The sequence below is a fragment of the Callithrix jacchus genome, chromosome 5 (genome assembly GCF_049354715.1).
Source record: "Callithrix jacchus isolate 240 chromosome 5, calJac240_pri, whole genome shotgun sequence".
NCBI classification, from domain to species: Eukaryota; Metazoa; Chordata; class Mammalia; order Primates; family Cebidae; genus Callithrix; species Callithrix jacchus.
This window is the reverse complement of record NC_133506.1, coordinates 44,906,207-44,932,698: the sequence shown is the minus strand read 5'-3', so window position 1 is coordinate 44,932,698 and position 26,492 is coordinate 44,906,207. Positions and strand designations below refer to the sequence as shown.

Genomic DNA, 26,492 nt, shown 5'->3' with positions numbered 1-26,492 from the left:
AAAAGAAAATGTAAACACACAAGTGCGTGCGTGCATGCACCCACACACACATGCAGTGTCGGCGATGTCATATAATTCAAGTGATGGCTAACAGGCACATATTTCTTTAATGAGCACCATTTCCGACGAAAGACGTACTTAATGCTCCCTGCAATTCTCCCACCAAGATTTGCAGGCTCTGGAGTCATCATAGCCCAGAGGTTAGACGTGATGCTTTGGACACATACACGACCGTCTCGGCAGTAAAACCGTTTGACAGCATGATGCCCTTATCAGTTCCATCATCTGCAGCAGAACCCGTCAGACAGAGCCTGTCATTTTTGATGGGGAGCGGAGCCTGCTGCAGCTTAACCTGGCGGGACCTTGCCTTTGATTACTGAACTCATTCAGGGCTGTCTCCACCATAAATCTGTCTTCTTTATTGGTGCAAAGTCAGGCCTTTTATAGCAACCATCTGTATAAACAATTCTAGGGTCTAGAAAAATCACTTCTTCTCCGGATAAGATTTTTTTTTTTTTTTTTTTTGAGATGGTGTTTTGCTTTTGTTTTCCAGGCTAGAGTGCAGCAGCGCGATTTCAGCTCACTGCAGCCTCTGCCTCCTGGATTCAAGCAATTCTCTTGTCTCAGCCTCCCAAATAGCTGGGACTACAGGCATGTGCCACCATGCCCAGCTAATTTTGTTTTTTTAGTAGAAACAGGGTTTCACCATGTTGTCCAGGCTGGTCTCGAACTCCTGACCTCTGGTGATCCACTCACCTTGACCTCCCAAAGTGCTGGGACAGGCATAAGCTACTGCACTGGGCCTCTGGGTAAGACTTTTTGACTTAATTTTTCCTTCACCTCCAATTCCCTTGCTTAAAAAGATCAAGACTGGGTGGGGCATGGTGGCTCACACCTGTAATCCCATGACTTTAGGAAGCCCAGGCGGGCAGATTGCCTGAGGTCAGGAGTTCAAGACCAGCCTGGCCAACATGGTGAAACACCATCTCTACTAAAAATACAAAAATTAGCTAGGTGTGGTGGTGGGCACCTGTAATTCCAGCTACTCAGGAGGCTGAGGCACAAGAATTGCTTGAACCCAGGAGGTAGAGGTTGCAGTGAGCTGAGATCTCTCCACTGCACTCCAGTTTGGGTGACACAGTGAGACTCCATCTCAAAAAAGAAAAAAAAGAGACTGGACCAAAAAACCCATAATTTTATTCCCCATGTCTTAAGAAAACAAAAACATATTTTGAATTCTATGCCTCCCTGAGGGAGATGGCTGTGGTGACAGTTGGGCTCACTCTGGAAGGCTTTAGATGCCAACCCCAAGGGGACGAATGTCTATTCCTTGCCTCTGACTACTTTCTCCTGATCTCTGACCTCTGGCCTAGGCCCTTCCTCTTTCTCTGGATTTCATCTCCCCAAATTTCTTGGACCCACCTCTAAGCCCCCACTCCCCACGAAGGAAGGAAAAGAGCATTTGCAGGATGAATATTTAGCCCGAAGGTCTTGGAGAGTGTTTGGGGAGGCTCCCGGCAAGGGGGGCTCCAGGCACAGCTGAGCTCACCCAGCTTCTCCTAACAGTGCCACCTTGGTCCTTCTGGCCTGCCCTCCATGTCCCATCTCCCTTGATCCCTCTGTCCAGGGCACGTGGTGGTAGCCCCTGAAGGGGGATTTGGCTCCCTCATAATCCCCATCATTGCTTCTACAACCATACTCAATAAACATGCAATCCATGTTCATGCAGCCCATCTGCTTAGCAGGTGCCTCCAGCTGCCTCTTCGGAAAAGAACACTGTCTCCAAGGCCCCATATAGAGCATCTGGGCCTGTCACTGCACAGATGTGGCTTCCTTCACAGCAGAGCTTAACATCCTGGGCTCTGAATCCAAATCCGGCCACTTCTTAGCTGGGAGACTGTGGGCAAGCAGCTTTGGCTCTCTGAGCCTGCAATTCCCTCCCTATAAAAGGAGAATGAAGCAGTGGTTCTTAACTAGGGGTGATTTTGCCCCCCTGGGAAACATCTGGTCATGTCTGGAGACCGTTTGTTTGGGTTGTCACAACCGGAAGGCGGGAGCGTTGATGGCATCTAGTGGGTGGAGTGCAGGGTTGTTGCTGAATACCTTACGGTGCACAGCACAGCCCCTTAATGAAGGAATTATCCAGTACAAGTGTCTCCAGTGTCAGGGTTGAGAACCCCTAATGAAGCGCTACCCACATTGTCAGGTAGTTGTGAAGATGAAGATCAGGAAGCAGCTGACACGGGGCCTGGCACACGCTAAGCACCCAGACCGTGACTGCGAATGCAGATCTTATGATCAACCTCTTTTGACTCATCCTCTTCTCTCCTGCCCTAGACCAACTCCAGGGAGCCTCTTTCACCATCGAGTACACAAGAATGCCACCACCTGGCATGGTGTAAAGGAGCCACCCTGCCTGTCACCACATCCACACCCCAGCCACAGACCTCTCCCCGGAGTCCCCCAGCTGCCGCCTCACTGGCCTCCCTGCCTCCATGCATGCCCTCTTCCATTGCTTTCTCCCCACCTCTGCCCAAGGGGGTCTCTAAAAACTAGTGTTTTTGAGCACTAGGAGGACTCAGGATCTATGTAGAGCACTTTACCTATATTATGTTATTGAATCCTCAGAGCAAAGGATCTTTGAGGCAAATGCTAAGATTGTTTCATTACAGAGGAGAGAAAACAGGCTCAGAAAACAGTGCCTTAACTGACCTAAAATCACACAGCAAGTAAGTAGCAGAGCTGGGATTTGAAACCAGGTTTGTCTGCGATTAGACCTTATAACTAGGATGTTAGCTGCATCTCCTACTCACTAAAACAGTGGGTGTGCCTCAGAATCCTCTCGGAGGGGGCCTGTTACGATGGGGAGCCACATCTAGGGTGGACCCCACATTTGACATTTTCTGACATTTTGAACCTACATTTTGACAACCTCCCCCAGCTCCAGCTCTAGGCGATTCTGATGCTGGAGGTCTATGGAACACACTTGGAAAAAGCCTTTCAGATCCTGCTGCTCTTCTTCCCAAAACCATCAGTGGTTCCCTTTTCTTCTTTGAATTGAGTTCGAAGTCCTGGGTCCGTAGCCCTTTCTCCCATTCACTCTAGTTTTTGAGCTTGTATCTGGTCTTTCACCCCTGGGCATTTACCCGGACTCTCTCCCTGCCTGTGACACCCTGCCAGTCCTCCTTCTTCCTGGGCCTGGTAGGTTCCCACAGGTGCTGGGCTGGGAGTTAGGACTTCTGGGTTTTAGCTTCATGGGACAGCAGTCTCCCAGCATAACCCTGGAAACATCTGTCACTCTCTTTGTGCCTTAGTTTCTCCACTGGAGCCACAGAGATTTGATCGGATGTTGACTGCGTGAACAGACACAGCAAACGCAGGCTCTTGCTGCCAAAGCCAGGCCTCTGGGCCTCCCCATCTGTGTGCAGGTCAGCAGCCTGTGTTCCTGGCAGGTGCCAGACGCTCACTCATGCTGCTGAGAAGATCCAGGGAGCTTCAGCCCCAGTGCTGTGACTGCAGCTGCTTGGGCCAAATCAAGTCTTATCTCTCACTAGCTCAGTCAGAATATTTAGACACTTGGCCTGAAGTTGAGAAATTTGGTGACTCAGACAGAGAGCAGCTTTGGCCGGCTTCTGATCCCTGAACCCTCTACCCCTGATGGGGATACACCCTTCCAGGAAGAGGAATGGACTTTCCCTATCAGAAGCTCTTCGTGAAGGGAGAAGGAAACTGAGGACCAGAGAGGAGAAACAACTTGTCTGAAGCCACACAGTGACCTGTGTGCATTTAATGTTTACTGAGCACCTACTATGTGCAAGTCTCCACGGTGGGTGCTGTGAAGACAGGCGCGAGCAAACAGGACAGAGAAGGGATTTGTTCCTGTGGGAATTTCAGTCACAGCCAAATCTTATTATTATAATTCTTTTTAGAGACAGAGTCTCTCTCTGTTTCCCAGGCTGGAGTGCGGTGGTGTGAACTCAGCTTACTGCAGCCTCGACCTCCTGGGTTCAAGATATTCCTGTGCCTCAGCCTCCCAAGTAGCTGAGACTACAGTCACACGCCATCATGCCTGGCTAATTTTTTTTTTTTTTTTTTTTTTTTTGTAGGGACTGGGTTTTGTCATGTTGCCCAGGCTGGTCTCAAACTCCTGGGCTCAAGCAATCTGCCCGCCTCTGCCTCCCAAAGTGCTAGAATTGCAGGTGTGAGCCACCGCACCTGACTGACACTTGATATTATTGAAGGTTAACATTTACAAAGCTTTTATCATGTGCTGGTCACCATTCTAAGTACTTATTAAATCTTTATAATTACCCAGTGAGGTGGCTGCTGTCATTTTACAGATAAGGAAACTGAGGCACGGTGAGGTTGACACTTACCTGGGGCCACATGCTAGTGTAGTGGGCTGAATGGTGGGCCTCTAAGAAATCAGGTTCTCCTAATCCCAGGAGCCTGTGAATGTTACCGTACCTGGTAAAGTCTTTACAAATATGGTCGAATTAAGGATTTTGTGATGAGGATATTGTCTGGGATTATCCTGCTGGGCTCCATATGTGTTAGAAGCATGCATGTCAGATGTTTCATAAGAGGAAGGCTGAGGGAGGGTGGACAGATGCACAGAAAAGAAGACAGTGTGAAGACCAAGGCAGAGATGGCAGTGATGTGGCTACAAGCAAAGGAATGCCGGCAGCCACCAGCAGCTGGAAGAGGCATGGAGTGATTTCTCCCCCAGAGCTTCCTGTGGGAGCATGGTCTTGCGGACACCTTGACTTCAGCTGAGGGAAACTGATGTTCCCCCTCTGGCCTCCAGAACTGTGTTAGAATAAACGTTTGTTGTTTTGAACCATCGAGTTTGTGGCAATGTGTTATGGCAGCCACAGGAAACTAAGCCTAACAGTTAGGAAATGGCCATGCCAGGATTTGAACCCTGGGAACCTTCCAATTTCCAGCTTTGCAGATGGGCCTTACTGTTTTTATTGGTCGTCTGTCGATCCTAGTCCTGCAAGAAGGTAGATAAGATTGCTCAAAAAGCAAACTCTGGTAGGTTGGCTGGCTGCTGCACCGAGGTTAGTCTCTGCTGGGGGACCAGGCTGTCTTTCAGATGGTCTCTCCTCCTGCAGCTGACTAGCCCAGGCTTGTTTTCATGGTAGCTATCCAGAGTTCCAACAGAGACGGAGAAATGAAGAGGACTCTTGAAGCCGAGATTGGGAGCAGGCACGGCAGCACTTCCCTTGGATTCTAGTGGTCAGAGCAAGTCTCCAGGCCAGCCCAGATTCAGATTATGTGGAAATAAATTCACATTGCAAGGGGCTTGGGTGCAGGGAGGTCATTAATTTGGGCATCAATGTGAGAAAACTACCATAGTCTCCACCTCCAGCTCTAGAAGTGCGAAGGAGACGCAGGCCTGACCAATATGAACTAAAGAAAGAAGTGAAGGGATTTGCATCTGACTTTGGTAAGGCCAACCTGAGTCAGTCCCAGAGTCTCCTTCTGCTGGCATTGCCAAGCTGCCAGGGCGTAAGGGCTGCTAAGGCTATCTTGACACAAAACAGGAAGAGGCTGCCTGAGGGAGAAGCCAACACACACACACACAAGCATTGCTAAGGGATAGAGATAAGTGAGTCCTGCCAACATCCATGGAGCCCCTGGATCCTGCCATCCCTGAAGCTGTTGTTTCTTCCCAGCTCCCAGAAGCCAGGAATTCCCACCACTGGACTTTCCATGCTTGAGCCATTAAGTTATTGTTATTATTATTATTATTATTATTATCATCATCAATGAGGCAGAGAGAGAGAGTGAGCGAGAGTTTTTCCTTTCGGGATCAAATGCCATGGCCAAGCACAGCCCAGACACCTCTGAATCTTGTCTTATGACCAGGAATGGGAATACCCCGTTAGTAGGAGCAGAGAAAAGACAGGCCTCAAAGTTGGACATCCTGGAGTCTAATGCTGCCTCCATGACTTGCAAGCACCAGAATGTTGGTTAAGGGAGTCATGACTCTTTCCATCCAGAATGGTTACGAGGATTCAAGGGGCTTGTGTACCTATAATGCTTAGTGCAAAGGGGGCACTCGCTCAGTGGCATTTCCTAACCTTGACCTCTATCATTGGAGCTCAGTTTCTCTGTTACCAAAGTGGGGTTTAGGCAGAAGCCTTCTTGAAGAGGAGCAGAGGAGGGTGGGAAGCTGATCAATGGAGCTTGTCCCTGAAACACCCCAGGTGAAGCCTGTCTTGCCTAAAAACACAGTTTAAATGATTAGCCTGGCTTAAGATTTTTTATTTCTCCAGCGTGAGGGCTCATAACCAACATCACATCAGGGACATGGAACAGCAGCAGGGACTTTTGTGGTGTTTAGTAAATGCCACACACGTGTGTACATATCTCTCAAAGGAAACTGGAACTCAGAGTTTAAGTGTCCTGCCTGAGGTCACATAGTGGCAAAGCCAAGAGGTAAACCTAGGTCCTCTGATTCCAGCCTGTCTCTTGCTCCTAATCACCAAACTAGATGATATCCACGGAAAATTTAAAAGGTTCATTTTTCTTTGTATATCTGAGTTCTTTTCCCAAGAAACGGAAAAGTTCAACTCCAATGCACTAGCGTATTTATGTAAACAGACCCTTCATTTTTGAGTGCAGGAGGGAGCATTCCAGGACTTATGAACCAGCTATGCCTGGGCTGCTTCCAGGCCTGGACATATTTGGTCCACATAGCGTCTTACATATCAGAAAAATGCACATTGGAAGAATAAGCCTTGCCCCTGGGCTCTAAACACCCATAGGGCTGGAGCTGAGCAGTGAAGCTGGATTTGAAGGGGGAGGTCTGTCCATTGAAGGGGAGTTCAGGAGGAGGAGGCTTCCACCCCACTCACTCCGACAGTGAGAACAATGGCCTGTTCCCCTGCCAGCCTGGAGTCCTGGGAGGGGAGAGGCAGCCTGGGCCTCTGATTGGAGCCCAGACGTCACCATTCCGGTTCCCTGGCCTTGCCTTCTTTCTGGGCTTCCCATTCCTCATCTGTAAAATGGGCACACAGCCATCTGCCCAGCTTTCAACCCTCCCACCCCACTTTCTAACCCGCCTTTGGGGGACCATCCTTCCCACCTTGTTTGGTGGAACATCAAGGTCAGTGGGCGGGCACATGACCCAAACACAGCCAATCAGACCTTCTCATGGGAGAATCAGAAACTGAAGGGGAACGAATGCTCAGATTGGAAACAGCTGGAGCCCTGAAGACCTGGCCTTTGGTTCCTGCTCCACACACCCCTGGCTCCTGCTCCCCATGTTCCCGGAGCTGCTTGTTCCTGCCCTTTCCAAGTCCCAGCTGGTCTTTTCCTTCCAATATCTCTTCCCCACCTTTTCTTTTTCTCAAATTAGCCAGGGTTGGTTTCTGAGTCTTCAATAAACCGAAGTACTCTGCCTGATGCTAGCATGACAATTTCTGCTTCTAAAGCTGGTATAAGGGTCAAACGCTATGCACTAGAGTATAAACTGTAAAGTGCCACCCACACATGAGGAATTGCCCAGGTACTGGCACATCACAGTTATAAACTTAGGCCTCAGAATCAGAATTTGATGCCACCCCTTTCTTGCTGTGTGACCTTGGGCTGCTTGCTTCTCCTCTCTGAGCCTCAGTTTCCTCACTTGGAAAATGGAGATGATACTGGTATTAAGACTAGCTATAGGCCGGGCGCGGTGGCTCACGCCTGTAATCCCAGCACTTTGGGAGGCTGAGGCGAGTGGATCACGAGGTCAAGAGATCGAGATTATCCTGGCCAACATGGTGAAACCCCGTCTCTACTAAAAATACAAAAAAATTAGCTGGGTGTGGTGGTGCGTGCCTGTAATCCCGGCTACTCGGGAGGCTGAGGCAGGAGAATTGCTTGAACCCAGGAGGCGGAGGTTGCAGTGAGCCAAGGTTGCGCCATTGCACTCCAGCCTGGCGCCTGGTGACAGAGTGAGACTCTGTCTCAAAAACAAACAAAACAAAAGGACTAGCTATGTATTTTGTGGGTCCCACAGCAAAATAAAATTAGGGACCCTTGTTCAAAAATAATTAAGAATTTCAAGCTGGTGACAGGAGCACACTAAGCCGAACGGGAGGCGCAGGGCCCTACGTGAGTTCCATAAAGCTGGCCCTGACTGCATAGAGCTTGCTGTGAATGGGGCATCTTATCTGGAATGAACAAGGAGTGGAAAGCTCTATCACTCTAATTCATATCTGGTTGCCTCCCAGAAAGCACTGGAGAAGCCTTACAAAATGAGAATGTAATAATATAATAGGTTTCATTCATTAAGCACTAAGTATGAAACAGGAGCTTCACATACTACTTAATTCAGTCTTCAAAATGGAGAACTTTCTTCTCTTGCAAGTGACAGAAACTCAACCCAAATTGGCTCAAACAAGCAAAGAAGAATAATGGTTCGTGTGGTCAGGAGCATTCTGGCCTCAGGCATGGCTGAATCCAGGGGCTCAAATGATATCTAAATATATCATATTTCTCTATCTCTTGGTCCTGCTGCCATGTAAGTTGGTTTCATTCTCAAACAGGCTGTCTCCAGGCAGAGGAAAAAGTGGCCCCCATTATCAAAGGCTTTCCATACTTCCTGAGATTAACTCTTTTCATCCTCACAACCAACTCCATTTGACACCTGGGGAACTGGAGGCATAGACAGGTTCATCAACATGCCTGAGGCCTTTTAAGTGGGGGGTGACAGGTTTTGAGTTCACAGTCTGGTCATGGAGCCCAGGCTGTCACACTCTAGCCCTCTGTGGATATGCAGGGCATGTAGACATTTGGGCTACGTGATGGTCCATGCATCAGCATTTGGAGCTGTGAGCCATGAGCATGGCTGAACATCCACCAGAGGTTTTCTGATTTTTTTTTTTAAAGCAGTGGAATATTTGCTTGTGTTTTTGAAATGAGATTTTTTTTTTTTTTGAATTTGAGACTCACTCTGTTGCCCAGGCTGGAGTGCAGTGGCACAATCTCAGTTCACTGCAACCTCCGCTTTCCTGTCTCAGCCTCCTGCCTCAGCCTCCCAAGTAGCTGGCCGCCTCCATACCCAACTAATTTTTGTATTTTTAGTTGAGACAGGGTTTTATCATGTAGGCCAGGCTGGTCTTGAACTCATGACCTCAGGTGATCCGCCCACCTCTGCCTCCCAAAGTTTCATCCATTTTGTGTTAACACTTTTATCTATTGATAGATTTTCCTGCTCTTTTCTGTATAATTTATCATAATATCTTTGTATCAAGGCTTTTACATTTTTAAAAAACTTGTCATTGGAAGGGCTTGGTTTTCCTGGGTCAGCTATTTGCTGATTGCTCCTATGGGTGTAGGGAAGAATGAGGATAGCTTCCTGGGTTGTATGACTAAAAGAGTCTTTCCTCTACTGCCACAGAGACAGACTGCTTCCTGCAAATATGTCTTCTCTCTGTAATTTTTGCTATACCTCCTGTTTCTCTGAACCAGACCAGATCTAGGAAAGCTTCTGCTGCTAACAGTACTCACTCGAGCTTCCACATTCATTTTTATAAATAAGGAACATAACTTTCATCTCGGAGCAAGCCCTCATCCCTAGGAAGTGTGTTTTTACTGATAGTTTCTGAGATTTGCTATCACTGAGCCCATTCACCACTCCCACATGGCCTGTGCCTTGTCTTAGCTGCTTCACTCATACTCTGAAGCCGATGAATTATATGTCTCTCCTGACTTTGCTAAAAATGGAGTTTGTGGTTTTGTTTTGTTTGTTTTTCCATTCTTCTTGATGCTCTGGTATAATTTCTAGAAGGAGAGGGTAAATGTGGCCTTAGTCAGCCGTTTTTCTACCCCCATTATCTAACTGGATCCTCTTTAGTAACTCTGAGACATAATAAGCAAAGCCGCTATGACTGCCCTCCCATTTTCAATATGAGAAACCAGAAGCTCCGAGGCTGTTCGGGTGCTTCAGGGTGGCAGGAGGGCCAGCACAACACGGGTCTCTTTTCTCCTTCCATGCTAGGCTGGCTCCGAGGCAGGACGGAGGAGAGCTGAGGAGACTGAGGTCTGAATGTATCATGTTTTCCACTACAAAGTGCCAAGGCAGCTGGTTGGGAGCCATGAGGCCGCCTGTCCCCCTGTCCTGGGGAAACCAAAATATGAGAAGCTTGCTGGAGTCCCTCTCCTGTAGCACCCACCACCTCTGGCAGATAGTTTGGAAAGAGGGGCAAGACATCCTCTCCAGGCTGAGATGAGGTCCAGGTGGAATTAGGCTGGGAATACTGAACCAAAGCCCGCCTAGCCCGGCGCTGTTCGCATCTGGGTAACGGCCCCCACCTCTGGCCTGTTAGCCAAGCACATTCCCTACATAATTCTGGCTCCCCTGGTGAAGGATGCTGGAGGATGGCTCCAGTGCAGCTGACATCCTCGCACTTTAGAGACCTTCAGATCTCCAAATGCCCCTGCATGTGCCCATTCTTAGAGACAGTCAGCAGCAAGGCCTGGATGGCAGAAAGAGGTCATTTCTTCCAACCCTTTGCCTCTGATCCAGACATGCTTTCCCTTCCCGTATGAAAAAGACCAAGTGAAAAGGTTTTCTGTCTTTCCTTCTTCTGTACATTTCTTGATAAAGAGGCCAGCACAGTGCTGGCAAAGAAATACTTGGCGCTGTGTGCTGGAAGAGTTGTGTTCCACTCTTTTGTTTCTGTGGTTGTTGTGGTGATACAGGGTCTCACTTGGTTGCCCGGGCTGGCATGCAGTGGCATAATCTTGGCTCACTGCAACCTCTGCCTCCCGGGTTCAACCAATCCTCCCACCTCAGCCCCCTGAGTAACTGGGGTTACAGGTGTGTGCCACCATGCCTGGATAATTTTTGTATATTTAGTAGAGACAGGGTTTCGCCATGTTGGCCAGGCTGGTCTCGAACTTCAAGTGATCTGCCCACCTCAGCCTCGCAAAGTGCTGTGATTACAGGCATGAGCCACTGCACCCAGCCTTGCTTCATCTCTTTTATTAAGTGTCTACTGCATGCACTAGATACAAGATCTTCTTGAATTCATCCAACCACCATGGCGGGCGGTGGGGGGCTGTCATCATCATCCTCTTGTATAGATGAGAATACCAAGGCTCCAAGAGTAGAAAGCAGCCTATTCTCATTTAACTGGTGCAAAGACTATTCAACCAAAAGGATTCCAAGAAGTTCAGAGATAAAGTACACGCACGTTAGTCAATTCTTGTTGCTTAAGAAGATCCCCAAATCTCCATGACCTGTAACAACACATGTACATTTTCTTCCTCGGACCTCTGCAGGTCAGCTAGGGGTTCTCTGCTTCAGGCTGCAGGCGAGCTCAGGTTTGCTCTGTGGGTCATGGCTCAAGGCAGAAACCAAGGTCAAGTGGAAATCTGTGATTCCTCATGAAACCTCTACTCAGAACTGGCAACTGGTCATTTCTTCATCCTCCACTGGTCAAATCGAGTCACAGGCCCGAATCCACCATCACTGGGTCAGAGAGATATTATTCTCTGTTCATAGTGGGAGGCCCCACAGCCCTGCAGCCAAGGGCGTGAATGTCTAATTCTGATACGGGGAGTGAGTAAGAATTGGAGACTGTGATCTAATCTACGGCAGCGCAGTTCCAGGGCTGGCTAATTAATTTTGTGACTTAGCAAAGACTCTCCTCAGGCTCCAAGGTGGCTGCCACAGCTCTGACCCAATCTCTGGCCACTCACACGCTATGCTGGGATGTGGTGATAGCATGACCAACCTTCCTGGTTTACTCAGGACTGAGGGGTTTCCCAGTGCTAAAACCGGGAAAGTCTGGGCAAATCAGGATGTGTTGGCCATCTGACACATGTAGCAGATTGTTCTTGAATATTTTGGGGGTAAATGGGGCAACGTGTGTGTGTGAGTAGTGTATATGTGTGTGTATGAGTGAGTATGTATATGATTGTATGTGTGGTGTTATTCCACAGCCCAGGAGAGCAAACAACTAAGCACTCAGTATGACACATCACCAATAGAAATGGTCATTTATCAATTTATCGGCTCCTCAGTCCACAGGGATGTCACACTGGCTGATTTTGTAAACAGGTTCCCAATCTGCCCTCAAGTCAGCCTGGTCTTTGCGTCCTCTTTCAGGCTTCCCCCTAAACCTCTGTTGTCCTTCCCTAATTCTACAGAGCAATTTTGTTCAACATCCAAACTCCAAACTTATTTTGCATACCCCAAATGTTTAAACCACTTGGCCTTGGCACAACTAGACTCCAGGGCTAAAAATCAGGGGACATGTGTGTGTTGTTGGTCTGTGCAGTATTTTAAAATAATCTGAGCCATTATTTCTGGCTTCTCCTGAATCTGGAGATCTGGCCACACTGGGCATGTATTTCTACATGGCTTTAGCTGGCTGGAACTGATAGAAGCTGCTTCCTTCTGGATGGGGCAGCCCTCTCTAGTTTTCCACGGTTGCCATCCTTCCCTGTTGCCTTCCTGATGTGACCTGCTCACTTCATTCATTTGCAGTACCTGCTTGAAGACTTGAGTTTACCACTCTCTCTTTAGCAGCACGAAGAAGACACCAGAAACGTTGCAGTTTGGGTCTGTCCTTCCCCTCCACCTCTCAACCTCTCTTAGCTTCTATAAGCAGAAGAATTTATTGTTATATTGTTCCAATTTTAGATGGCAGCTGTGCTTCCTTCCATGGCTGTAGCAGTCATGAAAACACACCTCTCAGACCTCCAGTGGGGGAGCCTGATTGATAGATAAGCCATGCTTTCCAGGGTTTGCTCCCAGCCATAGGGGGGCAGGCTTGGTCTTGGGAGACACAGGGCTCCTCAGGAGGCTCAAGGACAACCTGTTAGCCTTACATTTTCTTTTCTTTTCAAGACAAAGTGTCGCTCTGTCACCCAGGCTGAAGTGCAGTGGCACAGTCTCCACTCACTGCAACCTCCGCCTCCCGGGTTCAAGAGATTCTTCCACCTCAGCCTCCCAAGTAGCTGGGATTACAGGCGCCCACCATCACGTCCAGCTAATTTTTTGTATTTTTAGTAGAGATGGGGTTTCACCATGTTGGCCAGGCTGGTCTTGAACTTCTGACCTCAAATGATCCACTTGCCTCAGCCTCCCAAAGTGCTAGATTACAGGCATGAGCCACCACACCCAACCAGCCTTGAACTTTCTAAGAATGCACTGCAGCCCACGGTCCCTTCTTTCCTCTGTCCCTTCCTCCCATTCTTCCTCCGTCTTTCTGTCCCTTTCTCCCAGCCCCCTCTGGCTCCCTCTTCATTTTACTCCCTGACACTTCCTCAATAAGTCTTTAGTATGTCTCATCTCACCTTGGCTCTCATGGAGGACCTACCCACAACAGATTTGGAAAAACCAAAAGGAAGAGAAAGAGAAGGCTTCCAGGCAGGTCAACAGCACTAGCAAAGGTATGGAGGTAGGAAGAACCAGGGTGTGTTTGCAGCACCAGCAAGTAAGTTAGCTTGTCCTAAGAAGACATCAAATTCCCATGCTCTAGCTTATCAAAGAAAGTACTATGTGACCTTTGGTGAACTGACTCCTTCTGGAGCTCCATTTCACCATCTGTGAATTCGAAATAATAATAGTACCCATTTTATAGGGTCTTTGTGGGGATTAAATAAAATTGTTATGAAAAAGTGTTTCAAATGGCATAAATTACCAACTACAGTTAGAGCTATTGTTACAAAAAATATATATTTAAAACAGCCCCTCTCTGTTGGGACTGATTTTTAGCCTCAAAGAAGGAAATATACATACTATTTTCCTTTTCTGACACAGTTTATTTGTAGTCTTTAGGATGCAGACATGAATCAGACCAGATCCTTGGAAGAGAGAAAGCAGGGGTGTAGGGCAGAAGAGTTCACTTTCCCAGGCAAAATTCTGCTGATTAGCCTGCTAATGAGCAGTACCCTTTCTGCAGAAAGTAAAATTGCCTTGCCAAGAGATCCTTTGTCTCAGTGCTGATTTTTCTTTGCAGGACCAAGCATCTGTTTCCAATACCTGTGTTCTAATTGGGTTGGGAGTTGACATTATCCTCACAATCCCACAGTGGCCAGGGAAGAGAGCAGAGGCTTGGTGGAGTGGGAGAGTTGCCCGCCTGTTCCTCCAAGATGCCATAGCCAGAGGCTTGGAAGTTCCAATAGCCTGATAAACAGAAAGCCTGCATAGTAAGAAAAGTAAAAATAATAAGACGAAGCAACATTTTTGAATTCGCACATGGGCCAGTCCTGCAGAGGTGCTTCAGATGCCTTATCGCCTCGTTTGGTCCTCCCCTCAGCCATACCTAGAAGGCCACCTCAGTTGGGAATGTCTTTGGCTGCAAGTAATAGAAAAACCTGACTCATGGTGTCTTAGCACAGACATGTGGTTAGCTCATTAAATGAGAGGTCTCTAGGTGGGTGGTTCCAAGGATGGTGATTCTGCATCTCTGGTTCGGGGTCTGCAGTTTTCCTGGCCTCTCATAACACTACAAACTCCCACACCTCCCCCACCAATCACATTCTCACACAATGGCCCCCAAAGCAAAAGAGAAGGCAAATCAGAAGGAAACACTTTTTTCTAAAAGCCCCCAACAGATGTCCAGAAGATGCCCACCTCCAGACAAATTGCTAGCAAAGATGGATTTCCTGGACCAGCTCAGACCCATGGCAGGTCATTCTCTGGGAAGAGGGCCACCACCCTACACACCAGCCAAATCCTGAACAAATCCAGGAAGAGCCAGAGGCTGACTTTCATCTCTCTGGTGTGTGAGCAGCTGCATCTCCCTCCCTGGGAAAATTTTGTCTATAAATTGAGAAGGGAAGAGAATACTTGGGAGAGAATTTTGTACTGAGGTGATGCTGGTCTGCACTGAAGCCAGGGGTGGGGAGTAGAAGAGCTAATATTTATTGAGCACCTATTTTATACCAGACCCTGTGCTGGGTGATTTCATTCTCTTGTCATTTAATTCAGTTCTCACAGCAGTCCCATGAAGAAGGAACTGTTCTTCCCATTTTTCAGGTAAGAAAATCGAGACCAAGCCTGATCACAGACAGTGGAGAGGAGCTGAATTGGTGTAAGTACTAATCGCAGTTAACTTTCCCTGATGCTCACGGTGTGACAGGCACTCACATAGGCGTGTCCCGTTTGTTCCTTACCTCAACTCCATGAGGTTCTCTTTTCCCTGTTCTGTCAATGAGGAACCCCAGCTTGGAGAGGTGGTGCAGTCTGCCTGGGGTCACACAGCTGAGTATTGGCCAAGCCCGGCTGTGAGCCCCACTGTTAGCAGACAGCCCTGCAGAGCTCCCCAAATTTGAAGAAAATCCTCCGGGCCCATTCTGCAGCCTTTTTGGGATTGTTGGCTTCGCTGCAGATAAGCTGGAAAAATAAACAAGAGGTTCAGGAAACTCCTTTGCCTCTTGCTGTTCTGAATCTGCTGAGGCCACAGGAGGGTCATCTGGCCGCCTTGACAGCTGACATTAAGCAGGCAAATAAATGAATCTTGAAGATGATAGCAGGACATGTGAAGTACTGCCAACCCCCCCCCCAAAAAAAAACCAAAAAACCCTACCAAAAAACAAACAAAATATCAGTAACAGGTTACGGCACTAGTGTGGTGGGACGATTGCTTTAGTCCAGGTGGTCAAATAGGCTTCTCCGCAGTGACAGCTGAGCAGAGGCAGAGGGACCCGGAACGTGATGGAAAGAGTGGGCTGTGCAAGTCTCCCAGGGAAGAATACTCTGAGCAGAGGGAACGGCATGTACAAAGGCCCTGCAGTGGGACCTCTAGGGAACGATGGGGAGATCAGTGTGGCTGGAGCAGAGTGGGTGAGGGAGAGAGTTGGGGGCATGAAGCCAGGGAGGTAAAGGCGAGAAGGGGTGGATCATGCTGGTTCTTGAAAGGTCTTGTCAGGACTCTGGCTGATAAGGACAGAAGCCAGGAGAGCAGGGAGGGACAAGAGCTTCTCCAGAGCTCTGCTGGCAAGATGGAATGAAAGGTGCCTAAGCTCACCCGGCACTGAATTGGTGGATACAGGACTAGAACCAGACCTCCTGGGTCTTAGCTTCAGGTTCAGCCCATGGCTTCATAACACTGACATGTGCCAAGCACTCAACAGTTTGCAGTTCCTTTTATTGTCAAACTTTCCTCAATTCCTCACAACAGCCCCAGAGGTAAGCACAAGTCTGCTAAGAAGGTGGGCTCAGAGAGGTTAAGCTAGCTGCCCAAGACTTCCCAGGGTGGGAATAGGGATGGTAGAGGCAGGGGAGCAGAGCAAGGCTGCATTGATGCCCAGGCATTCTAGCCTGAAGCTCCGGTTCTCACCAGCACCCTGGGGTGGTCCCTTGCAGTGGCGCGGGCACAGGGGGCTGGCACCCCAAGCACCAGGTAGCAGTAACAAGGGCTACCATATCCGGAGGCCCTAACATGCACCAGGTAGAGGGCGCATGCTTCACAAGCATCATCTGTCCCCTAAGCAGGTGAGGATGAGGGGACTCCCTGAGGCATCCTTTTACCCCTGCCCAGTAGTTACTGAAGATACTGTAGGGTGCGACATAATCCAGTGCAGCCCTCCGAGCCCAGACCACAGAATGGAAAGCTCCAGGTCTCCGGCACGCCTGGGCTGGAAGATGGGCTGAAGAAGGGTCTGGGGGGGGTGCCCTCCGTCTAGGTGGAATGTGGAATGTGGTGGGAAAGCCCCTCCTGACCCCCACACTCCTCCCGTGTTCATCCCCTTCTATCACATTTTCTCCTTCCCACACTGCCCCTTCCTCCCCATACCTACTTCACTATTTCCCCAGGGTCCCTCGTCTTCCCAGATTTCCTCCTCTCCCTTCCTCAAAGTCCCCTTCCATCTCTCCCACCCCTTTTCCCTCCACACATACAATCTCTTCCTTCCTGCACATCCTGTACTTCTCCCCTCCCCTCCATCACCCCCCAGCCCTCCACATCCCCTCCGCCCCTGGCCACCTCTCTCCCCTTGGTCACCCACCAGCCCTCCACATCCCCTCCACCCCACTCCTCTCCCTCTACCCTCCCCTTCCTCCCACATTTTCCGTCTCGGCCGGAGCGCGGGGGCGGTAAGGGGGTTTTCCCAGAGAACCCCGGGCGGGCCGACCCCTGCGGACCTCGGAGGGTCCCATCCCCCACATCCCACCCCAAAGCTGGCCAGGGTGGGCGGAGTGGGAGGGGCTCGGCGGGTGGGGGCGGGGATCTTTACCTGGGGGTGGGCCAGGCAGCCAGCCCCGCCAGCCCCGCCAGCCCCGCCAGCCCCGCCAGCCCGGCCAGCCCGGCGATGTCCTGGGCTGCGCTCCTCGGCCTCCTGGCCGCGCTGCTGCTGCTGCTGCTGCTCCTGAGCCGCCGCCGCACGCGGTGAGTACCCCGCTCCGCCCAACCTCGCTGGACAAAGGGGGCGTCTCCCGCCTGGGCTGCAGCCCCGGGGTTTCGGAGCCCGCGGCCGGCTTGGCCCGAGTCCAGCCCCAGTATCCCAGGCGGGGCGAGACCCTCGGAGGTGGGAGTCCCGGGGCCCCGCACCCGGGGGAGGGAGCCAGACCGTGTGCGGCCCCTGCCAAGAGCGCGCAAGGTGGGAGATGCGGGGGCCGGTGGGTCCCACGGGCGGATCGCCCACCGCGATAAGTCCGGGTCTGGCCCTTAGCGCGACGGCAGGGACCTGGGAGGGGGTTTCAGGGGAGGACTGAGGGTCTGTGGGCGGACAGCCGCGCGGGGACATCCTCCGCGTGGCCCGGGTGGAAGAAGCGCACTCCACTTTGCAGCCTCTGCCAGCACTCGGCACCCGCCCACTCGCTGTCAAACCCGGCCTTGCTTTCGGCACCCTATAGGGGTAGCCTCACTCCTCAATCCATTACACAGATGGGAGCGTTGAGCCCGCGGAGTGCAGAGCTCCTGGGGGATGTCCTTATCATGCCCTGGAACCATCTTCCCGGAAGAGGGGAGTCTGTGGGCTCAGAAATTTCATTTGCCAGGGAGAAGCTGAGATGTGTGAAGGGTTCTACCTTCCCGTGAGGTCCCACAGCCTGGACAGAGGGAGCCAGGGCCGGATGTCACAGCCTCCTGGTCCTGAAGGTTTTCTGGCTCCATTGAGCAGCTGTGATTTAGGAGAAAAAGTAAAGACTCACAGCCTCAAATTAAGGAGATAGCTATGGTTCTTCTTTTTATAAAATATTTTAAATATTAATTTGAAAAGCACAAGGAATAGCTGAATATATTCGACTTAAAACAAATATTTATCCTGTTAGAGGTAAGACTGAAGCCCTCCCCCAGCCCCTGAAATCTAGTCCTCTCCCCTTCTCTGGGCCTCTCCTGTTGCCCAGTTTGGGTGGAAACTTCCAGATTGAAAAATACATATACTTTTTATTTTAGACTAGTTTGGGATTTACAGAAAGTTGCAAACCTAGTACAAAAAATCCTGTATTTCGCTAACCTCGTTTTCCCTATTGTTAACATCTTACATCGTTATGGGACATTTGTCACGACTAAAAAACCAACACTGGTCATTACTCTTAACGAAACTTCAAACTTTATTGGGATTTTATCAACTTTCCCATTACTGTCCTCTTTTGTTCCAGGATCCCGCCCCAAGTTACCACATTGCCTTTAGTCTTCGTATCTCCTCAGTCTCCCTGATGTTTTAAAAATTACTCTTACATCCACAGACATGAGCTTGTAGCTAATACAGAGCCGCGTAAGAGAGAGAGAGAGTTAGTTTACATTCGTGTCTGAAAATTCCGGAAACGTTGGGAACTTTTTGATTTTTAAACAATGTTAGTTGACTTTTCGAACAATAAGCTCACTGTATTTTTCTTCACCTTCCAGACACATTTTCAGCTGAAATTTACAACTATGCAATCATTTGCCTTAAAAAAAGAAAAGAAAAACAGTGAATAAATGTCCCCATGAAGAACTGAATTATTTTTCCTGAGTTGTCAGACTTTTTCAATACGCTGCATAGAAATGTTTTCAGACATTACGCTTGTTGTTTCAGTCCAGATTTTAGTTTAGTTTTTTGTTTGTTTGTTTGCTTGTTGTTTTGGAGACTTGCTCTGTTGCCCAAGCTGGAGTGCAGTGGCGCGATTTCGGCTCACTGCAACCTCTGCCTCTTGGGTTCAAGCGATTGTCCTGCCTCAGCCTCCTGAGTAGCTGGGACTACAGGGGCATGCCACCACGCCCAGCTAATTTTTGTATTTTTTAGTACAGACAAGGTTTCACCTTATTGGCCAGGATGATCTTGATCTCTTGACCTCGTGATCTGCCCGCTTCAGCCTCCCAAAGTGCTGGGATTACAGCCGTGAGCCACGGCGCCCGGTGCAGATTTGTTTTGACATCCGTTCTTTTTTCTGTAAGAAGATCTTTTTGATACATGGAGATGAAATCCATTCTTTCGATCCTCTCTGGAGTCTTCCAGCATGTGCATACGTTGTGGCCTCTTTTGTCCTTTTGACGTTCTCTAGGTTGTTTCCAGTGTTTCTGCTACTTCAGAGTGCTGCATTCTCACTTGGGCTGGAGTGCAGTGGCGTGATCTCCGCTCACTGTGACTTCTGCCTTTTTGGCTTCAGCGATCCTCCTGCCTCACCCTCCCAAGTAGCTGGGACTACAGGCATGTGCCACCATGCCCAGCTAACTTTTGTATTGTTAGTACAGGGGAGGGTTTCGCCATGTTGGCCAGGCCCGTCTTGAGCTCCTGACCTGAAGTGATTTGCCCACCTCAGCCTCCCAAAGTTCTGGGATTACAGGTGTGTACTTCTGGCCTTCTCCCCTCCCCTCCATCACCCTCCAGCCCTCCACATCTCCCTCCACCCCCCAGCCTATCTCCATGCCCGGTCTGGCATTCCAAACATATGAAAATTCCCAACCTATGGAAATATGGTCAAGTTGAGTAACTGTTCTCTGCCTCAGTTTCCCAATCTTTAAAATGGAGATTTTAAAGATTGGGAAACTGAGGCAGAGACAGTTTTTAAATTATTTTGGCTAGTTCTTGCTGACTGTCAATCTGGAGAGCAGATTTATCTTTGAGGGTGAGCCTTTTTTTGAGACGGAGTTTCACTCTTGTTGCCCAAGCTGGAGTGCAATGGCGCGATCTCGGCTCACTGTACCCTCTGCCTCCTGGGGTCAACTGATTCTCCTGCCTCAGCCTCCTGAGTAACTGGGATTATAAATGCATGCCACCATGCCCGGCTAACTTTTTGTATTTTTAGTAGGAAGGGGTTTCACCATGTTAGCCAGGCTGGTCTCAAACTTCTGATCTCAGATGATCCACCTGCCTCGGCCTCCCAAAGTGCTGGGATTACAGGTGTGAGCCACTGCCCAGCTAAGCCTTTGACTTCTAAGGTACCTGTGGGCACCTTGGAAGGGTCAACAGTGGGCAGTGGGGAGACGTGTGGGAATGAGGGTCACTGGCAGCTTGAGGGCAGGCGCATGGACCCTGGGAACCCCAGTTTAGATCCCTAATCTCACTCTCTTTCCAGCTCAGCTAGGGACCCTCTGGTTATCTCCATTTTACAGAGGAGGAAACAGGCTCAGACAGGCTAAGCAACTTGCTCCAGGTCTGTCTGGATTAAAACTCTGGGCTGCAAGAATTTTTAGCTTTTATTTTGAGAGATAGAATTTCACACTGTCACCCAGGCTGGAGTGCAGCGTACTATAACAGCTTACTTGAGCCTTGAACTCCTGGGCTCAAGTGATCCTCTCATCTTGGTCTCCTGAGTAGCTAGGACTACATGTGTACGCCACCATGCCCAGTTAATTTTTAAATATTTTGTAGAGATGGGCTCTTGCTGCGTGGTCCAGGTTGGTCTCAAACTCCTGAGCTCAAGTGATCCTCCCACCACAGCCTCCCAAAGTGCTGGAATTACAGGTGTGAGCCACTGTGCCTGGTCTTGCAAGAATTTGTAATTCACGGGAAGAATGAATTCTCACTTTCCACACATTATACTGGTAATCCGAACACTCAAAAGTCTTAGAACCGTGTGACCTTAAGATAATAAGAGATGCAACTATAAGCAAAAGATTCTTAAAGAAGGACAAATGAGTGAAGCAAGTGAGTGACCCTCATGCTGTGTGAACGGTCTTCTAGTTTGGGCTGAAATAAGCAAGGCTCTCCAGCTTCCTTGTCTTATTTCTTTATCCTGACCAAGCCTTAAGGTAATTTCCATCACTCTTATACAGCTGAGGTTTAAAATGATGAAGTGACTTTCCCAAGGTCACACAAAAGTATATTTCACATCTAGGTGGCTCCAAAATTCATGCTCATCCCAGTAAGAAAGCACTACTTCTGGGAGTGAGCAGCTCCGTCTTTACCTCTGGAATTTGATTTAAAACTTTTAAATTAGGAGACGTTTCAACTATACAGAAAAGGAAAAAGTACTGTAAGAGGCCCTTTGTACCCATACCTTGATTTGACAGTCATTAACATTGTTTAAAAAATGATAGATGGCATATTTCACCCTTGAATATTTTAGAATGCACTTCAAAATGACAACCACAATTCCACTTTCTTGCCTGAGGATAAAAAAAGATAATTCTTAATATCATCTAGTTCCCAGTTCAAAATCAAATTTCTGCAATTACAGCAAGAAGTGTCAAGCCCCGTTCAGTGAACATGAGGGTGGTGAGCTGAGAGTTGGGAGTCTCGCCTGTGCCCATTGAGGCTGATTGATTTGCCTTGTGAGTATCAGAAACTTTCCTCTTGCTTCCAGGCCTCCAGTTTATCTGTACTTTGAGGTGGCCCACGGAAGTGGTCTCTTAAGCCCCAGCCACATCATCAGGTCACTGCATCTCTTTCTTCGGGCTTGTGAGACCACCACAAGGAGCACTGAGAGAGATTTCTTGGTTGGGAGGCCCCTTTTCTGGGGGTCCAGAGGGAATAGTGGCATCAGGGAGGGTCCTTGTGGCCCAGTGGCTGGTCTGGGCCCCTACAGTATGCAGAATTTCTAGGCACAAATAAATCTGCCTCACTCTAACATGCACCAACCAGAGGTCACCCAACAGTGGTCCGTGACTGGATTCACCCTGGATGGGCTGGGTTTGTGCTGTGTGGGACAAGGGAAGAAAATTGGGGGATTCTATACCCAAAAATGTAGATGTCCAACTCCTCGTGAAAAATGGGAAGACCTAGCAACACTTTCCTGGCACTCAGGAGTAGCGCCCTCTCTAAACCTTGCCACAGTCCCCTCTCCTCCCTATTGCCTCTCCAACATGCAGCTACTCTAGTTACCACTGGACTTTGTCTGCTGTTTTTTTCTTATGTTGAAAAATAATTCTGTGAATTTGTCTATTTCAAAAAACAAAAACTAGGGCAAGGCCATGTGCTTTTTCTGCACAGTGGTAGCAGCAGGGGGCAGGTATGGAAGAGCATCTGGGAAACCCTGTTCCTGGCAGACTGAAAACCCTAGAGGCCTGTGGGTGAGCCCTTGGGGAAGAGTGGGTTAAGCAGGTTAAACAGAATTTCGGGTTGCTCTAGCTCAGCTGGGCAACTAAGCCCCCTTTTGTTCCCCATCACATCCTCACAGAGCTTAAGGCCCTGCATTGAGTTGCAATGATTGAACAGAGAGGTTGGGCAGTCTACCCAACATTGCACAGCTGAACGATGCCTGCTTCTGCTCTGGGCAATCTAGAAGATGGACTCTGTGTCAGGCACTTAATCTGTGTTGGTGCTCTTATCCCTCTCAGCAACTCTGGGAGGCATGTGCTGTCCATTGAGCACCTACCACATACATGATTCATTCAGACCAGGCACTGTTCTGAGTGCTGGAGTGAACACGTCCCTGCCCTCACGGAGCTTCCATTTAGTGAAGGTGTGATACGTCGTGGGCACTGAGGCAGGTGACATTCCATCCTTGACTCCTTTCCCTGGTTCACAAAGGGTCAAGTGGGAGAGAGATCCAGGGCAGGCGGCAGAGGTGGTGGTGTGGTCAGTGAGTGAGGACTAGGCAGTTTTTAGAGGAACCCACATGATGGGGCTCCAGCAGGAAATCAGAAAAGATGGCTTGGCATCTGACCCACAGTGGGCAGGAAACGGTTTGTGTGGGCAGGAGCCAGGGATGGAAAAGTCAGGGCCCACTGCCCTGCCCACCAGGGCCTGGCAGTGCCTAAAAAAAGTGAGAGTGTCCATGGGTGAGGCTGGAGCCCGCAGGCCCCAAACAGCCTCATCCCGGCTGGCCACAGGCTGAGTCACCCTGGAATGTGGCCATAGCCTGAGTTGGATTGATGGCCTAACGCTGGAGGAGCCAGCATCAGGGGTCAGAAGCCTGGGCTCCTGGCTGCCTGCCTTTGTCTGCGCCTCCTTGAGACTTTTGTGGGGAAAGAGGAAAGCTGCCAAGAATAACTCCTGGCTCGCCGGGGAGTTCCGGCCGCAGCCAGGAAAAAGGCAGGGAAAGGAAGCCTGCTCCCACCTGCAAAGATGTTTTAGGAGAAAATGTTGGGTCTGCATTTGGGCAGATCTCTGAAATTTCCCTGCAAAATGGGGGGGAAAATGCCCACTTAGGGTGACTGGAGGCCAGAGTAGTGTCAAGAGGGTGGGCACTGCAGCCAGACCTGCCTGGATTAGAAACCCATGTCCTCTAGGCCAGGCATGGTGGCTCATGCTTGTAATCCTAGCACTTTGGGAGGCCAAGGCGGGCAGATTACCTGAGGTCCGGAGTTCAAGACCAGCCTGGCCAACATGGTGAAACCCCATCTCTACTAAAAAATAAAAAAAATTAGCCAGGTACAGTGGCGTGTACCTGTAATCCCAGCTACTTGGGAGGCTGAGGAGGGAGAATTGCTTGAACCTGGGAGGCAGAGGTTGCAGTGAGCTGAGATCGGGCCACTGCACTCTAGCCTGGGCTACAGAGGGAGACTCTGTAAAAAAAAAGGAAGGGAGGGAGGAAAGGAAAGAAAGGAGGGAAGGAAGGGAGGGAAGGAAGGAAGGAAGGAAGGGAGGGAGGGAGGGAGGGAGGGAGGGAGGGAGGGAGGGAAGGAAGTAGAGAAACCCAGGTCCTCTATGGTGGGCCCTTTGGCATGTGACTCAGCCCTCTGCACTTCAGTTTCCTCCTCTGTAAAATGGGCCTGGCAGTAATAATTACTTCCTCATAGGTTAGGGGGAGAATTCATTGAGTTAATGGGATAAAATCCTCAGTGTGGTGTCTCTCTCACCATCAGGGCTCATTAAATGTTAGCCATTATTACCAAGCAAGGAAACCTTTGGAAAATGCCAAGTATAGCACCTTATGTGTAATTGGCACTAGGGAAATGGTGCCCACAAATCTTACTGATCCTGCTTCTCACTGCCCCCTAGCTACCAGGTGCCAGGTGCCCTGTAACTCCCCTCATCCTTGGCACAGCCTGATGCAGTCAGTAGCATTGTTGCTCCCATTTTACAGATGAGGAAAGAGGCATGGAGAAGCTAAGTCACATGGCCAGCAAGAAGCGTGGCTGGGATTTGAAGCCAGGAAGTGTGATGCTCAAGTTTGGGCTCATAATGACCACATCCTCCTGCCTCTTATGCAAAAATCACTGCTTGGCACCGGCCTCCCTGGACGCAGGCCTGGGCTGGAAGGGGGTGGGCATGCACCGGTTATTCCAAGGCTACTCTGGCAGGTGACATGTGGAGGCTTCAGGAAAAGTTGCCTTAGCCCAGGGGCTCACAAAAAGATGAGGGAAAAGGAAAGGCCCTGCACCTCCTTAGACTCACAGAGCTCAAATTTGCAAGTCCCCTCTTTGACTAGAGAAGCTGGAATGGGCTGGAGAGAGGAGGGAATGGCTGGCAGAGTCACTTCCTAGGACCTCGGATTTCGTCTTTGGTTCTGTTCCCATCTTTCCCAGCATGGACCCTTAGATCGGGCCATTTGCTCCTGTCCACCACTTGTCCCACCCTTCAGGTTATATTGGGGGTAGCCCGATAGAGGGAGAGAGTGAGCAAGAGACAGGGGCCAAGGGAGGTAGAGAGGAAAGGGAAAGGATGAAGAGAAGTGGCTGCTTCCCTGAACTGCCGGGGTGGAACAAAAGCCCCTGTTCTGGAAATGGGAGACTCCGATGTCAGGCCTGGCTCCCTGGGGACCATGGCCTTTGCTTCCACACATTGTGCTCCTGGGGCGGGGGGCGGGGGGGAGGTCACAGTGGTTCCCTCACACATCTTCTTCCTTCCTCTTGTCTCTTTCTGACCCTTTAAAAGCATGGTCGTGGCCGGGCACGGTGGCTTACACCTGTAATCCCAGCACTTTGGGAAGCCAAGGCAGGTGGATCACAAGGTTGGGAGTTTGAGACCAGACTGACCAACATGGTGAAAACCTGTCTCTACTAATAATACAAAAATTAGCCAGGCGAGGTGGCATGCGCCTGTAATCCCAGCTACTTAGGAGGCTGAGGCAGGAGAATTGCTTGAACCTGGGAGGTGGAGGTTGCAGTGAGCTAAGATCACACCACTGCACTCCAGCCTGGGTGACAGAGTGAGACTCTGTCTCAAAAAAAAAAAAAAAAAAAATGGTGGTCACATCACTTATTGGCTCTTGCTTTAAACCCTCCAGTGATGCCTGTCACATGTAGCATAGGAGCCAGACTCTCACCTTGGCCTTGGCCCTCATGGTCCACAAGGTCATCTCCAGCATCATCACCCACCTCTCGCCCCTACGTTCTCCACTCCAGCCACGCTGGCTCCTGCTGTCTTGAAAACCTCACCAAGCCTGCTCCCACCCCAGGGCCTTTGCAGCTGTCGCCTCTGCCTGTAATACTCTTCTCTCTGCTCTTCCCAGAGCACTCCCTGCTCATCCTCTGGTCTTTGTTCATGTGGCATCTCCCGAGGAGGCTCTCCTTGACCACCTTCTGTAAACTAGTCCCTCACTGTCTCACACCACCCTGCTTTCTTTTTTCTTCAATGGGATATAATTCATATCCCATGAAATTCACCTTTTTGGGCTAGGCATAGTGGCTCATGCCTGTAATCCCAGCACTATGGGAGGCCAAGACAGGGATTGTTTGAGCCCAGGAGTGAAGATCAACCTAGATGACACAGCAAGACCCTGTCTCTATAAAAAAAAAGAAAAAGAAAAAAATAGTCAGGTGTGTTGGCATGTGTCTATAGGGCCAGCTACTCGGGAGGCTGAGGCTGGAGGGTCATTTGAGTCCAGGCATTTGAGGTTATAGTGAACTATGATCATGCCACTGCACTCCCACCTGGGTAACAGAGCAAGACCCTGTCTCTTAAAAAAAAAAAAAATAACCTTTTAAAGTGTATAATTCAATGGTTTTTAGTATATCTACTGGGTTGTGCAATCATCACCATCATCTAATTCCAGAATATTTTCATCACCCCTGAAAAAACCGTTAGTAGTCACAGCCCGTTTTTCCCTCCTCCAGCCCCGGGCAGCTGCTAAACTCCATTCTGTCTCTATTGATTTCCCAATTCTGGACAGTTCATACAAATGAATTAATACAATATGTGGCCTTTTGTGTCCGGCTTCTTTCACTGGGCTTAATGTTTTAAGGTTCACCCACATAGTAGCGTGAGTCAGTACTTCGCTCCTTTTTGTG

At 49.5% G+C, this 26,492-nt stretch overlaps 1 protein-coding gene across 1 annotated transcript in view; it reads left to right on the top strand.

Annotated features, from left to right (window-relative positions):
• The first annotated feature begins 17,244 nt into the window (after positions 1-17,244).
• LOC144582492 (prostacyclin synthase) overlaps positions 17,245-26,492 on the top strand; it is a 55,655-nt gene continuing 46,407 nt past the window's right edge. The window contains exon 1 of the mRNA XM_078371937.1: positions 17,245-17,342. Within this exon, the coding sequence (XP_078228063.1) occupies positions 17,266-17,342 (77 nt within the window). The 5' untranslated portion in view covers positions 17,245-17,265. The remainder of the gene's footprint in view (positions 17,343-26,492) is intronic.